Below are 13,786 nucleotides of genomic sequence, written 5' to 3'. Positions count from 1 at the left end.
TCGACCGCTAGCAGCTCTAGCGAACTATGAACTACAGGCGACCAAAGCTGCAAGGAAGGGTTGGCGATTTACTTTTGTTCCTGTTCGGCTTCTTCGGTGAAGGGATTGTCTGTCCAGCCGGGGCCCATGGCCGAAAACATCCTGAAAGTAGGTCTGCTCTGATTAAACAACCTTACTGCTAACTTCTACAACAAAGGAGACCGGACCAACTTGCCATGTCACCTGCACCTCTCAGGCTGGGCTGCGCCCCAGAGGGTCGGGTAAGGCAGGCCAGTTGGATACAATAATTTACACATATCCAAATCTGAAAACCTTGTATCCAACCTAAGGGCAATCTGAACTCACTCAAGTACTAAAGGTTAGACTAGACAAACCCTAGACCCAAAATTTATGGTGCTTCCCATGACCTGGGGCAGCAGAAATCAGTGTCTTTGCCTTGTGGTGGTGGCACTCCCTGAATGTGGTAAGAGGTGGGAAGGAGACCTCAGAAGTGAACATAATGACTGTTTTAAGGTGGTCAGGCCAAGCAGGGCAGAAGCTACATTAAGGCAGGGAAGAAAGGTGTCACCAGGTAGAAATCAAAGTTGTCCAATGTCTGTATTAAATAAACTAGCAGCTTTATTGTCTTTGCGGTCTGGCTCCTCACTTAAGGAGATTTTTAAGTGCTTGAGGGAGAAAAACCTGTAGAAAATGATGAAGACCGGGGAATAGGCCTTGGGAATCTTGGACTGGCACCACACTGAGTGTCTGGTCAGCCTGGGAGACGGATGCCACAAAAGTGAGGAGAGGCTCCCCCTGTGGCCTCTGTTGCTCACTGTTCAGTCCTTTCAGTTCCTGGGTTACACGAGCCTCCATTGCCAGCCACTCTGTTCCAGAGGGGGGACCTCCTCTGCCTTCTTCTTTGGTTTGCTGCTGTAATCGTCTCCGGGCACGCCGCCTCCCCTGCCACACTTGGTGCCACAGGGCACAACGCCAGCTCGCTGATGACAGGTGTGATGTCTCCTTCCCTGTCTCATCCTTAGACCCTTCTTCAGCCACTTCGGGTTCCATGGGCTTCTGCTCAGCCAGCTTGTCTAGACACTTTACAGGCATCGGGGTCAGATCCCCTGGTGGTCCAGAGCTCAACAAGGTCCTGTCCTGAGGTGCCTCTCCCAACTCTGTTACCTTCTCTTCCACCCCATTTTCACCATGCTCCCCTGCACATCCCTGTGGCTCCTCTTTCCCCTCCTCACAGCTCTTCTCTTTCCCATCTAGTCTCTGTCTTTTGTTTGTCCCTCCCAGGAGAGAGTCTTTGGTTCTGGCTCCTTCTGACCGTGGTCTCTTGGTTCCCTGTTCTATATGGCATCCAAGCGCTTCCTTTAACACACGCACCAGAGCCATAATGATTTGAGGAAAGGGGGCAGGGGGTAAGGGGATGAGCTTGGCAGACAGCAGGGCGCTAGGGGAGCTGGGCTGCAGAAGTGGGAGCAGTCCCCAGTCCCGGCCCCGGGAAGAACGTTGCTGGAACTGGAGACTTCGGCAGTAACTGGCTGCTGCTCCACAACAGCTCTGCAGACGTCTAGCCACTCGACTGGTTACATTAGCTGCAACATTGTGACTCAGCTCAAAGGGGTCCTGGAGATTCATGGGGCCTAGGCGCAGCCCCTCCCAAAGATCAGAAGGCAGGCCCCCTGCCACCAGCAAAGCCTGACCTTCCCGCAGGGACAGCAGGGAGCCAGAAAGATCCCAGGAAGAAACACAGGAGAAGAACTGGGCCAGCAGGGAACCTGGAAGAGGCAGGAAAAGGGGGTCACTCAGAAGCCATAACTGGGACATCCCTGCAGCTACTTCAGTAGGACATTCTTCCCTTCTTAGGGCTTCAGAAGTCTCCTGAGAAACCCAGCTTCTCAGCCATGTCCTGCCCCATGCTGCTGCTTGACCTGAAGAGCAGTATAACACCTCTTACCTCCCTGCCCAGTTTTTTGTTTTTGGTTGTTGTTGTTGTTTGTTTGTTTTTGGTTTTTCAAGACAGGGTTTCTCTGTGTAACAGTCCTAGCTGTCCTGGAATTTGCTCTGTAGACCAGGCTGGCCTCAAATTCACTGAGACCACCACCCAGTCCAAGATACGGTTTTTACATCCTTAAAACAGCAGCCATGGGGCTACCGTGAAAACTGTACCCTGCATACCGGGCAGTGGTGGTACACGCCTTTAATTCCAGCACTTGGGAGGCAGAGGCAGGCAGAGATCTCTGTGAGTTCGAGGCCAGCCTGGTCTACAAAAGCTAGTTCCAGGACAGACTCCAAAAGCTACAAAGAAATTCTGTCTGAAAAACCAAAAAAGAAAAAAGAAAAGCCTGTCTCATAAAACCAAAAAAGGGCAGGGGTAGCGCAAGCCTTTAATCCCAGCACTCAGGAGGAAGAGACAGGCGTGCGTTCCAGATCATCCTGGTCCACAGAGTGAGCTACTCCAAAGCTATAAAGAAACCTTGTCTCTTGCCCCCCCCCCCAAAAAAAAACAAGCAAAGACTATACCTTGCACATGAGTATGCCTTTAGCAAGTTCATTTCCGTATCTCAAAACATCATATCTGGGCCTCTCAAAGGGACAATGCCAAATGCAAATCAAGGAATACCAGTTTGCTAGGTTTTTCCAAAACCAAGTTTGCACAGGCTTTGAACCCCTAGGAAACACTCAAATAAGACTTCAAACAGAAGGAGCGGAGACAGGGTAGCAATCACAAAAGGCGACAGCTAGGTGTCAACACTCAGAGCCAACCAGCTGCAGAAACCTGCAGGGGCTCTTCCTACACTGTGTCTTGCACTGTGTATGTTAAATGTTTCCTATTCCAGAGCTTAGTATCGCTGTCAGTTCTCTCCTGGATCTCCCAGACTCACTGAGAGGCTCTATGTTGGTGCTTGGCTCCAGCTGTGAGGCATCCTTGGGGAAACTACAGTCCCAGCCATCAACTTCGACCTGCTCCCCTTCACCTGTGACAGTAAAGAAGAGAGGGTCAGACTGGAAGTAGGAAGACGGGAGAAACGGGTAGGAAATGGGGTGATAGTTGAGATGAAGACGAGGGAGTAGGAGTAGAGGCTGTTCTGCAGTACCTGATCTCTGGGTGAGCTGGGCCACAGTAGGAAGCACTGGAGGGTCTCTGGTCTGAAGGAAGTAGATCACGAGCAACGTCAAGGCGTAGTTATTGAGAAGGGGGCCGCCCCCTGGATAATAACCAAGAATTCCAGTTAGGAAGAAGTATTTTCTCTAAGTCTCTGCCTTTGCCGGACACCAACTCTGGCCAAGCCTGTCCTCATTCTCACCTGACAGGCCATTATGCTGAGCCCAGCAGCGTATGGTATACACAAGGGGACGGACTCGACCATCCATCTCCGAGCAGAGATTCAGGAACCGGGAGTTATATAAGGCCAGCCTAAGATGGTGGAAAAACAAAGCTATTATGGTGTAAGAACTCTGGAAACCTATATCCCACCATGTTCATCACAGACTCGGTGCCAGCTAAAATAAGATCAAAAGAATTTTTCCCAAAGCTCTGTCAAAACACTGGTCCTATGAAGGGGTATGCAAAAGAACATGAAACAGACCTAGGGATGTGGTTAAATGGTGGGACATCTGCCCAGCCCTGGTGAAGCCCTGTGTTGGATCCTGAACCTGGGAGTGCGGGCAGTATGTATCAACGGAACCTTAGCCAACATTAGGTTCCATGTGTTCATTCCGTACACTCACCATTCACAAAACATGGTTTATATAGGACTGCTCACAGCTAGGTGTGGTGAGCATATCCTGTAATCCCAGCACTCGAGGTTGAATAGGGAATACGGAGACCCTGTTTCAGAAGATACAGGACCAGCGAGATGGCTCAGTGGAAAGAGTCAGCCACCACTGACACCCTTAGTTCCGTCCCTAGCACTCGTGTCACAAGGAGAGAACTGACTCCCACAAGTTATTCTCTGACTAGAGAGATGAGATATGCGTAAACAGTAACTTAAAATTTTTTTGAAACAAAAAAACTGTTCAGAGCCTCTTGAAGGAGAAGCAAAGTAGCAAGAACACTCAGTGCAAAGTGACAGTACAGATCAGAAAGAACTACGCAGGTCACAGGAGTAAGCGTGCTGGGGGCCATTATTATGTGGGGCCTCCTTGCATGGGTCCAAGAGAAGGCATTTGGTTGTACAAAGAAACAAAGCATGCAGTAGGAGAGAAAGGGGGAAAAATCGTTTACTTTAATGTAACAGTGCGCAAATTTATGTAACTACAGAACTCTTTCCTATGCCTTTAACCCCAACAGAGGAGGCAAAGGCAGGTGGGCCTCTGGAGCTCAAGGTTAGCCTGGTCTACTTAGTAAGACTTGTAAAAAACAATACCAGTAACAAATAGCAGTAATGCAGAATAGTAGCACATCCCTGTCATACCAGGATTCAGGAGTAAGGCAAAAGGCCAGTCTGGATGACAGAGCAAGACCCTTCTCACACAAAGTATTCCAAAGAAAACAAACATTGAAATGGAAGCTAGATAGGAGGCGACGTAATTGGCAGAAAGGAGGACTGAACCAAAGAAGAAAAAACTCATTTCAGCAGGTATAAGCCCTGACTTGGAAGTCAGGACTTAAGAGTCAGCCTTCCTCAACCCCAACCTGAAAGTACCGGTTACTGAGAGAGACGTCTCCATGAAGACCTGAAGGCCGATGACAGAACTTCACCACAGGGCGTCGGGCACAGGGCACAGTTTGGACTCGGTACACTCCAGGGACACATCCCCGGAGAATAGAGCCCACCAACTCTAGGACTGCTGCCGCCTCCTCCTTCTCGTCCTTTGAAGCTTCTGCTAATTCTAGGGCCTTCCCCAGTTTCCCCTCTCCCCTATCCTCCTGCAGTGGTGAAACTGGAGGCAGGGACTGGGGAGAAGTGACAGTGTCAGAGCCCAAAGCAGAATCTGGTGTCTGTGGTGCCAGAGAAGATGTGGTTTCAAAGTCCAAGGCCTCGGAATCTTGGAGAGAAGCTGGAGATGGTGAGTCTAGAGGAGAAGCTGGGGTACAGGCCACTGCTTGAGAATCCAGAGAAAGAGCAAGGGCTGAGTCCACGGATGGAGCCTCTGGAGTCTCTGGAGCCTGTGGGGCTGGCTGTGGAGGAAATGAAAGGGAGTGAGTCCCTCCTCCTCCACTGTCCCCTGTGTGCAGCCTTTACTCTGCAGCTTCGCATAACCCATTCTCAACAGCACACTGAAGCCAGGCAATGGCAGCACTTGCCTTTGATCCCAGCACTCAGGAGGCAGATCTCTGTGAGTTTAAGGCCACCCTGGTCTACAGAGTGAGTTCCAGGACAGCTAGGACAGCTGTTACACAGAGAAACCCTGTCTCAAACAAGACCAGTAGTCTTTATTGTGTTTGGCGTATTACCTGCATATATCTGCACCACATACATTTAACACCTGTGAAGGTCAAACAAGGGCATCAAATTCCTAGAACTGGTGTTGTACAGTATAGGATGCCATGTTGATGCTGGAACTCTAAGCCTGTTCCTCTGGAAGAGCAGCCCCATGGCCTTTAACTTTCACAGTCCTCCTGTCTCAGCCTCAAGTGCTGGGATTCAGAGTCATTCTTTCAATTAGCCTGACAACCAGAGAAGTCCAAAGATATCCAACACATACAGCCTACTGCTGTTGCCCTTGGTTGCCCTCCTACCTCCAGAAGTAGAAGGTAAGTGCTTACTGCAGAAGACACCATCTGCAGCTCAGACCCCTGAGCTGGAACTGACCTGAATGTCCCCTCCCTGAGGACTAGCTTTCATGGTACCAGAAGACACCATGCAAGCTATCAAAGGAGGGAGGCAGCCAGCAGTCCTACCCAGCTATGCCACCTATGATCCACACCGACAGCCAGCATGGCACGATAGCCCTAAGGGTGCGGTAGTGGCACACACCTTGACAGTAACTAGCAGCTTTCTACCGGACTTAAGACCTGCTCAACAAGAGGGCAACTATGCCTGGGAATGAAAACCTATAAACCATTTGGTGCCAGTGAAGTCATGGATATTAGAGGAGAAGCTACAGCCCCTACAATCCCTAACAGCAATCTAAACATTTGTCCTTAAACCCACAAATAAGTGGAGTCTTTTCTCTTTGCAATAGACTATCCACAGCTACTCAAAATGCACAGCTGTGAAGCCCAGTCCCAATGGCTACATCTACAAAACACTCCTTCATCTAAGGCTCAGGGAACATTGTAAATGAAGAAATGGAAAGATTACAAGTGCCAGAAGATCAGGGAGCATGCGTCAAAAGCTACACCCATAAGTCTCACCAACCAACATAACTGCCCAAATGTGAGCTAAACAAAGATACCAATGAACATGCCAAAGTAGACAGGGAAAAGGCCACACCCAAAGTTGTTTTCTGACCTCCACATGCTACCCCACCCCCCAAACACACAAAGTAAACTTTGTGTTTGTGTGTGTGTGGTTTTTTGAGACAGGGTTTCCCTATGTAGTCCTGTCTGTCCTGAAACTCACTCTGTGGAACAAGCTGGCCTCAAACTCAGAGATTTATGTGTACTATATTTACACTGTTTCCCTCTCCCTCTAACTGTTCCTATTTTCCCCCTCAAATTCATAGCCTATTTTCGATTATTGTTACATATGTATAAATGTATAATTATAAAAATACAATCTGCTGACTTCATTTGGGCAGCCATATTGTTGACATTTCATGGGTATAGTGTTTCTGTAATATATGGAAAACACAATTGATGTGAGATTCCCTTCTGTGTGCTGTGAATACCATTGGCTAATAAAGAAACTATCTTAGCCTGATAGGGTAGAGTAGAGCTAGGTGGGGAAAATTAAACTGAATGCTGGGAAAAAGAAGGCGGAGTCAGTGAGAAGCCATGTAGCCCCTCTGGAGACAGATGCCGGAACTTTACCCTGTAAGCCACAGCCTCATGGCAATACACAGATTAATGGAGATGGGTTAGTTTAAGATAAAAGAGCTAGCCAATAAGAAGCTAGAGTTAATAGGCCAAGTGATTTAATTAATACAGTTTCTGTGTGATTATTTCGGGGCTGAGCATCCAGCAACCAACAAGCATCCTCCATATTACACATAATCATAGTGTTCTTGTGGTTCTTACAGTCTTCCCTCTCTTTTTCAGTGTTCCCTGAGCCTGAGGTGTAGGAGTTGTATTGTAGTTTCTCAGTTGCGGCTAAGACCCCTTGGTCAGTTGTTCTCTGCATTGTGACCAGTCGTGGCTTCCTATAATGATCTCTGTGTTCAAAAAGACGCTTCTTTGTTGAGAGGGGAGAGAAACTTACCAGGCCTGGACCGGAGCAGAGGATGTGTGGCTTGGGTTGGGCCTGCATTGGATATGGCCCCATATGCTTTTTAAAAAGTTATAGCCGAGGGGCTAGAGAGATAGCTCAAAGGTTAAAAGTACTAGCTGTTCTTCCAGAGGTCCTGAGTTCAATTCCCAGCAACCACATGGTGGCTCAGAACCATCTATAATGAAATATGATGCCCTCTTTTGAGCTATAGGGATATATGCAGGCAGAATACTGTATACAAAACAAATAGATCAATCTTTAAAAAAAAAAAAGAAGAAGAATTAAAAAAAAATAAGACAGCTCAGCAGTTACAGGGCTTTCTTGCAGAGGAACCAACTTCAGTGGCTAACATCCACTGTGACTCAAGGGATCCGATGCCCTCTTATGACTTCCAGAAGCATCAAGTGTGCATGTGGTGCACAGACATGTAGACAGACATTCACGTGCATGTGCAAAGGCCCTGGGTTCAACTCCAGGACAACAAAGAACACAGCAGCCCTCTCTAAAGGAAGAAGGTCTACAGGAATTCTATTTCTACTCAAATTTTCTAAGAACTGCTTTTTTAGAACTGCTCTAAAAAAAAGAACTGTGTGTAAGAAAAAAGAAAACACAACTTTGATATTACAGAAACAAATCTGTAAATTATGTATTACAAAACTCAAAGACCTGGCATAGTGGCACATACCTGCAATCCCAGTTTGGTCTACATGGCAAGTTCCAGGCTAGTTAGGGATACTTAGCTTCAACCACCCCTCTATACAGATAAGCAAAAAGATAATCCCCAAATTACCTTTCTGTATATCTTTTTATATATTTTCTCCAAATAAGATCACATACAAGGGTGAACATGGCATTGAATGCCTTTAATCCCAGCCCTTGGGAGGCAGGGGAAGGCCAGTCTCTGTGATTCTAGGACAACCTGGTTTACATAGCAAGTTACAAGCCAGCCAGGACTATGAGTAAGACCCTATCTCAGAAAGAAAATCCATAAACAAAATCCAGTAACAGAATTCTGAAATGTTTTACCTTCCTGTCACAACTGTTACCTACCCCATGCCAGCTCACTTTCATTCTTCCCAGTGCAAATCCACATCCACATGTCCACAGTTAGTAACACTTCTCCATCAGCACTGTCATGCCTCTTTTATAATCATGAAACTAAAAAGCATGAGTTTGCCCAAAGTCACATGACTACAAGCTCCCCTGCTCACTCACCTGAGTCTCTTCCATATCACCCAGATCCAAGAAGAGGTCCAGATCACAGCCATGAACATCAAAGCTGTTTATAGAAGAGCCAAAAGGATGGACCACACAGCCTAGGAGCCAAAGAATAGAGGTCAAAAGAGTGCAGGGTCAGCAAGATGGCTCGGAAGGTAAAGGCACTTGCCACCAGGTCGATAACCTGTGTTCAATCCCCAAGACCCATGTGGTAGAAAAGAAAACCACCTCCTGAAAGTTACCCTTTGACCTCCAGAAGCACGTGTGTCACTTGTGCACACACATAATAATAAAGAGGGGTAAAAAAGATGGATGTGCAGGAAGTTCAAGAGAAAATATACTGGGGTACAAAAATGGAATAGCAAGCAAATGAAACACCTAGAGCTGAGGGAGGATTGAGGGTTCAAACACAGGGGCAGGCAGACCAACAGAGGTGTGAGGAGAGCTCAGACTCAGAGCAGGGCACTCACCAGGGAAGAACTCTGTGAAGACCTCCTGCATCAGGGCTACAACAAGATTCCGAAGCTGCCGCTCTGCCTCAGACAACTCCCTCAGTTCCACAAGCTTTACCATCTGTGCCTCCACATCTGGGGCCTCGGCCAGTGCTTGGGCCATCTGGTGACTATTTGAGTCCACTCCTTTGGGAGACTTGGAGGCTGGGCTCTGGAACTCCTTCTGCTCCCTCGGCCGGACACGCAGTGCACGTTCCCCCAGCCTGTGCTGGGGCTGTGACAGGACAGCCTCCCGTGCGCTCACATCTCCCATCTCCACGATGGCAAACACCCCCTGGCAAATCACAACAGAAAGAATTCAAGCATGTTTTAACAGAAGAGAATCTTTGAAATGGGAACCAACCCATATACTGAGAATATTACTTGCTGTTCTTGTAAAAAGGGAACGTATTTAGTTAGATGAGTTGTCTTTACTCTTACACATTTTTATTCCTGGCTATCAGTTCAAATGTCATATATTATATTTCACAATGACTTGATTTCACAGGTTAAAATCAGACCCATCTAGTCATGCTTGGTGGTTCAGGAGGTAGAAGGAGGGCCTGGTGAGATGGCTCAGGTGACAAAGGCACTTGCCACCTAACCTAATGATCTGAATTTGAGCCCCCGGCTCCCAGATGGTAGAAGAAAAGAACTGACTATTCAGAGTTGTTCTCTGACTTCCGTCTCTGTGCCATGCATGCCCCCTGCTCCCCTCCACACAGACACACTAAATAAATAAAATGTAATTAAAGGGTTGGAGTGATGGCTCCGAGGTTAAGAGCACTTATTAATTTTTCAGGGATCTGAATTTGGCTCCCAGCACCTCCACAGCAGATCACAACTGTCAGTTACTCCAGTTCTCGGGGATACAGTGCCTTTTTCTTACCTCTAAGGGCACCAGGCACCTACACACATGCAGGCAAAACTCATACACACAGTTAGTCTTTAGAAAAATTAAAATGCAATAAAAAAAAATTTAAAGGGGTTAGAAAGATGGCTTAGCAGTTAGGAGTTTGGTACCAGCACCCACTAGCTCTCAGTCACCTATGACTTCAGTTCTAGGGGATCTGATGCCCTCTCCTAGAATCAAAGGCACCTGTGTACAAATCCACACACAAACACACATATACCTAATTTAAAACAAAAAAAACTTAGCCAGACATAGTGGCACACACCTTTAATCCTCAGCACTCAGGAGGCAGAGACAGAACTCTGTGAGTTCAAGACCAGCCTGATCTACAAAGTGAGTTCCAGGACAGCCAGAGATACAGAGAAACCCTGTCTCAAAAAACCACATGAAAAAAAAAAAGTATTGTTCTTTTCTAGCTGACTCTTTAAACAAGAATCCATGGCAGGGGATCCATATGTGGAATTCTGGAGAAATGGTTCCACAGGTAAGAAAGAGCACTTGCTGCTCTTGCAGAAGACTGGAATTCAGTTCCCAACACCGTTAGACAGCTCTAAACCAACCACCTGTATCTCCAGCTCTATACAATCCAAAGCCCTCTTCTGGCCTCAGTGGGCACCTGTACTCACATACATAACCACAGACACCCATACACAAACCTCTCTAAAAAAAAAATCCATGTTGCTGGGCGGTGGTGGCGCACGCCTTTAATCCCAGCACTCGGGAGGCAGAGGCAGGCGGATCTCTGTGAGTTCGAGACCAGCCTGGTCTACAGAACTAGTTCCGGGACAGGCTCCAAAACCACAGAGAAACCCTGTCTCGAAAAACCAAAAAAAAAATCCATGTTGGGGTAAAGTGCTTGCCACCAAACCTCATCACTCGAGTCCAATCCCTGAACAAACAGAAGGACAGACCCCTAAAAGTTGTCCTCCGACGCCCACATCTGCACCATGGAGCGATCATGAATGTGCACACATAGGAAAAGTTTAAAAAGAATCCATGTTGGACTCAGAACGCAGCTCACTGGTAGAGGAGTTCTCTAGTGTGCATGAACTCTTAGATTCAAGCCTCAGCACCAAACCCTGCTACTGCTAATATAAACACATGAACTAATAAGCCCTGTCTTCAAGGAATTTAGCATTAGCTAAATTTAGGATTAGCAACAATATGATAGCTAGGCTGCTATGATTTGGGTGAGCTGAACAGAGCTGAATATTAATAACTGAGATAAATTTTTTTAAAGGCAAAACATTAGCAGGAGTGAGGCAAGCATGACTGCTTGTGGGTAAAAGTGCACATTCTCTTACGTCATCTGTTCCCATAAAGAGGCACTCTGGCCAGGCAGTGATGGCGCACACCTTTATTCCCAGCACTACAGAGGCAGAGGCAGGCAGATCTCTGTGAGTTCAAGGCCAGCCTGGTCTGCAGATCAAGTTTCAGGATGGGCTCCATAGCTACTGGGAAACCCTATATCGAATACCGCCCCCAAAAGAAGAGACACTCTGTATAGTAATAAATACCATAGTGCCAGCATAAAGATATACTGACATGAAGAGAAATGTACTGCTACCAGCAAATAAACCCTACATATAGTCAGCTAGGTTCCAACAGGATAATAAGATCAGTGGGGAAAGAATGGGCTTATAAATAAATTATATGGGACAACTGGATAGTCATAAGCAAAAAAATGTAGGACCCTTACTTTGTATCATATACAAAAAATTACAGATGTCTCGTCAGTGCATAAGCATGACACAGATAGGAAGAGATTAATAAGGGATATGGGGATGGTTTGGAGACAGACAGAGGCCACTCTCCTAACATTCAAAAGCCCCCATGTTCAATCCCTAGATCTGAACGAAAAAAAGGGGGAGTGGCAGGTAAGAGGGAATAGGGCAAGAAGCTCGGCCACGCCTTTAACTCCAGCATCAGGTAGGCAGAGACAGGTGGATCTCTGGCTCCTAGCCAGGCAGAGTTACACGGTAAAACCCAGAATTACATGATGAGATCCTGTTTAAAAAAAAAAAAAACCAAGCAAGCAAAAATAATACAATGTTTGATAAACAAGTCCTCCATAATTAACTCTAGTGAATGGATTAAATCCAAGGAGTAAAGGAGGTGGCAGAAATTCCTAAAACTAAGCTATTCTAAGTTCTGAAATGTCTACCAAGGACAAGCTACATTAGGAAGCTGCCAAAAGGCTGCTGGTTCCTCTCTTTTCATGAGGCTAACCCATCTGACACACTAATCCCAGAGCAACTCACTTTACCTTGTCCTTGTCCATAACAACATTGGCCACAGGGCCAAATGTCTGGAAATACTCAGAAAGCTGAGCAGAACCCACATCCCTGGGAAAGCCACTGACAAACACACTTCGAAGTCCCTGGGCCTTTCTGGTAGCTCGTAGCTGTACAAGATCCCGGTGCTTCCGGCCTTTTAAGTGGGCATCTAGGCTGGGTCCTGTAGAGGCAAGGGTGAGACATTAAGTATCCCTTAGTGTACCTATCCCCTCCCTCTGCTCTCTTCCTTCACAAAGGGTGACATTTGGACAGAGATGTAGCTCCTTCCATATTTGATATTCTTTCCCTTTTTCTACACAGTGCATTCTCTAATTTCAAGAGAAAGGGCTACACTGCAGGTCGTTCTAAAGCTAACGACATGCATTAAGCAGAGCAACAACGCACACTGTAGAGGACTTAACAAGTAACTTGTCTGGGGCCCTAATTCTCAGAGATAAATTCTGGCTGTTCCCAATGTGTCAGTTTCTCACATATGATGGAAATGGTAGTGCCTACCCCACAGGTGTCGCTCGTGTACAGCTCTGGCCATCTGGCATGAGGTAAGCATGGGAAATTAGCTATTCGTATTAGAAGTCAGCTGCTTGATGCCATGGAAGTACATGGAGAAGGAAAGCTCCTACGTTCCTGGCTTGGCCAGAGGGCTTGCGGGGAGGGGGTGTTGTCATTCACAAGGAAAACACCAGAGGACCCTGTTTAGGGGAGACCACATTCCAGACATCAAACATGGGGGAGCTGATATGTCACTGAGCTCCTTTCGGTGACAATGAATGACTCAGTCCACCTTTCGAAACCCTTGGGCGCTCATTCAGGCCATGCTGTTTCACCCCTCGCCTCTGCAGAGATCCTCTACTGGGAGTCTCCAGTTCAACAACTGCCCAGCCTGAAACGCCGCAGCTCTGCAAACATAGCCACGGGGTACTGAAACTGTCTCAGTCCAGCCAATGAATTCCTGAATCCCTTTCCCGACTCCAGAGACCACCAAAGCACCAGACACAGAGCAGAGATCACCAGTAGATGATGTCTCAAAAGGAATAATGAAACTTGCACTACGGAGATTTTGCATAGAGTGGAAAGAACGTGTGACTTTCCCCGCTCTCCGATGCCCTGGACGTGCTGAATGAAAACAGAGGTGGATGACCCTAGCGCTAGCAAAAACTACAACCTAGATAACCCTAACTTTCACTAACACCTGAAAATGAAAACCTGCAACCTCCCCTCTTCCCTCAGTAGCCACCGCTTACGGTTGGCTGTAGTAATGTCGCAGAGGCAGCAGCGAAAGCGGCCACGAGGCAGCGATACAACATCCGAATCCACCGCCGCCATAGCGACTCTCCGGTATGGACCGCCTACAACCTCTTCAGCTACCAGCCGCCACCAGAACTCACAGCTAAAGATCGCAATGTGCGGGAAAGCCACTTCCGCCAGTGCTGCAGGAAGTGACCTTTATGTCCGGTGCTAGCATATTCCTCCAGAAACTTTGTTCCTAGGGTTGAGGGTTCCTGTTCTAAATCAGATTTAGGAAAAGCCGCCCATCGACGACGCTTATTGGCCTACGATTAA

The 13,786-nt window shown here is 47.2% G+C and overlaps 1 protein-coding gene across 2 annotated transcripts; it reads right to left on the bottom strand.

Moving 5' to 3' along the window:
* Positions 1 to 596: 596 nt before the first annotated feature.
* Positions 597 to 13,766, bottom strand: Tut1 (terminal uridylyl transferase 1, U6 snRNA-specific). 2 transcript variants are annotated; one of them, XM_075973448.1, is made up of 9 exons: positions 13,468 to 13,766; positions 12,196 to 12,386; positions 8,996 to 9,311; positions 8,523 to 8,623; positions 4,638 to 5,113; positions 3,297 to 3,406; positions 3,087 to 3,197; positions 2,874 to 2,966; positions 597 to 1,766 (listed from the first exon to the last, which is right to left on the bottom strand). In XM_075973448.1, exons 1-9 carry the CDS (start codon positions 13,547 to 13,549, stop codon positions 643 to 645), a joined length of 2,604 nt encoding a protein of 867 aa, XP_075829563.1. In that variant the 5' UTR covers positions 13,550 to 13,766; the 3' UTR covers positions 597 to 642. The 2 variants fall into 2 exon arrangements, with proteins under 2 accessions (XP_075829563.1, XP_075829564.1); XM_075973449.1 differs by lacking the exon at positions 13,468 to 13,766 and adding an exon at positions 12,722 to 12,915.
* Positions 13,767 to 13,786: the final 20 nt, after the last annotated feature.

The sequence above is a fragment of the Microtus pennsylvanicus genome, chromosome 5 (assembly GCF_037038515.1).
Source record: "Microtus pennsylvanicus isolate mMicPen1 chromosome 5, mMicPen1.hap1, whole genome shotgun sequence".
Taxonomy (NCBI): Eukaryota; Metazoa; Chordata; class Mammalia; order Rodentia; family Cricetidae; genus Microtus; species Microtus pennsylvanicus.
This window is presented reverse-complemented; position numbering and strand designations above follow the sequence as displayed.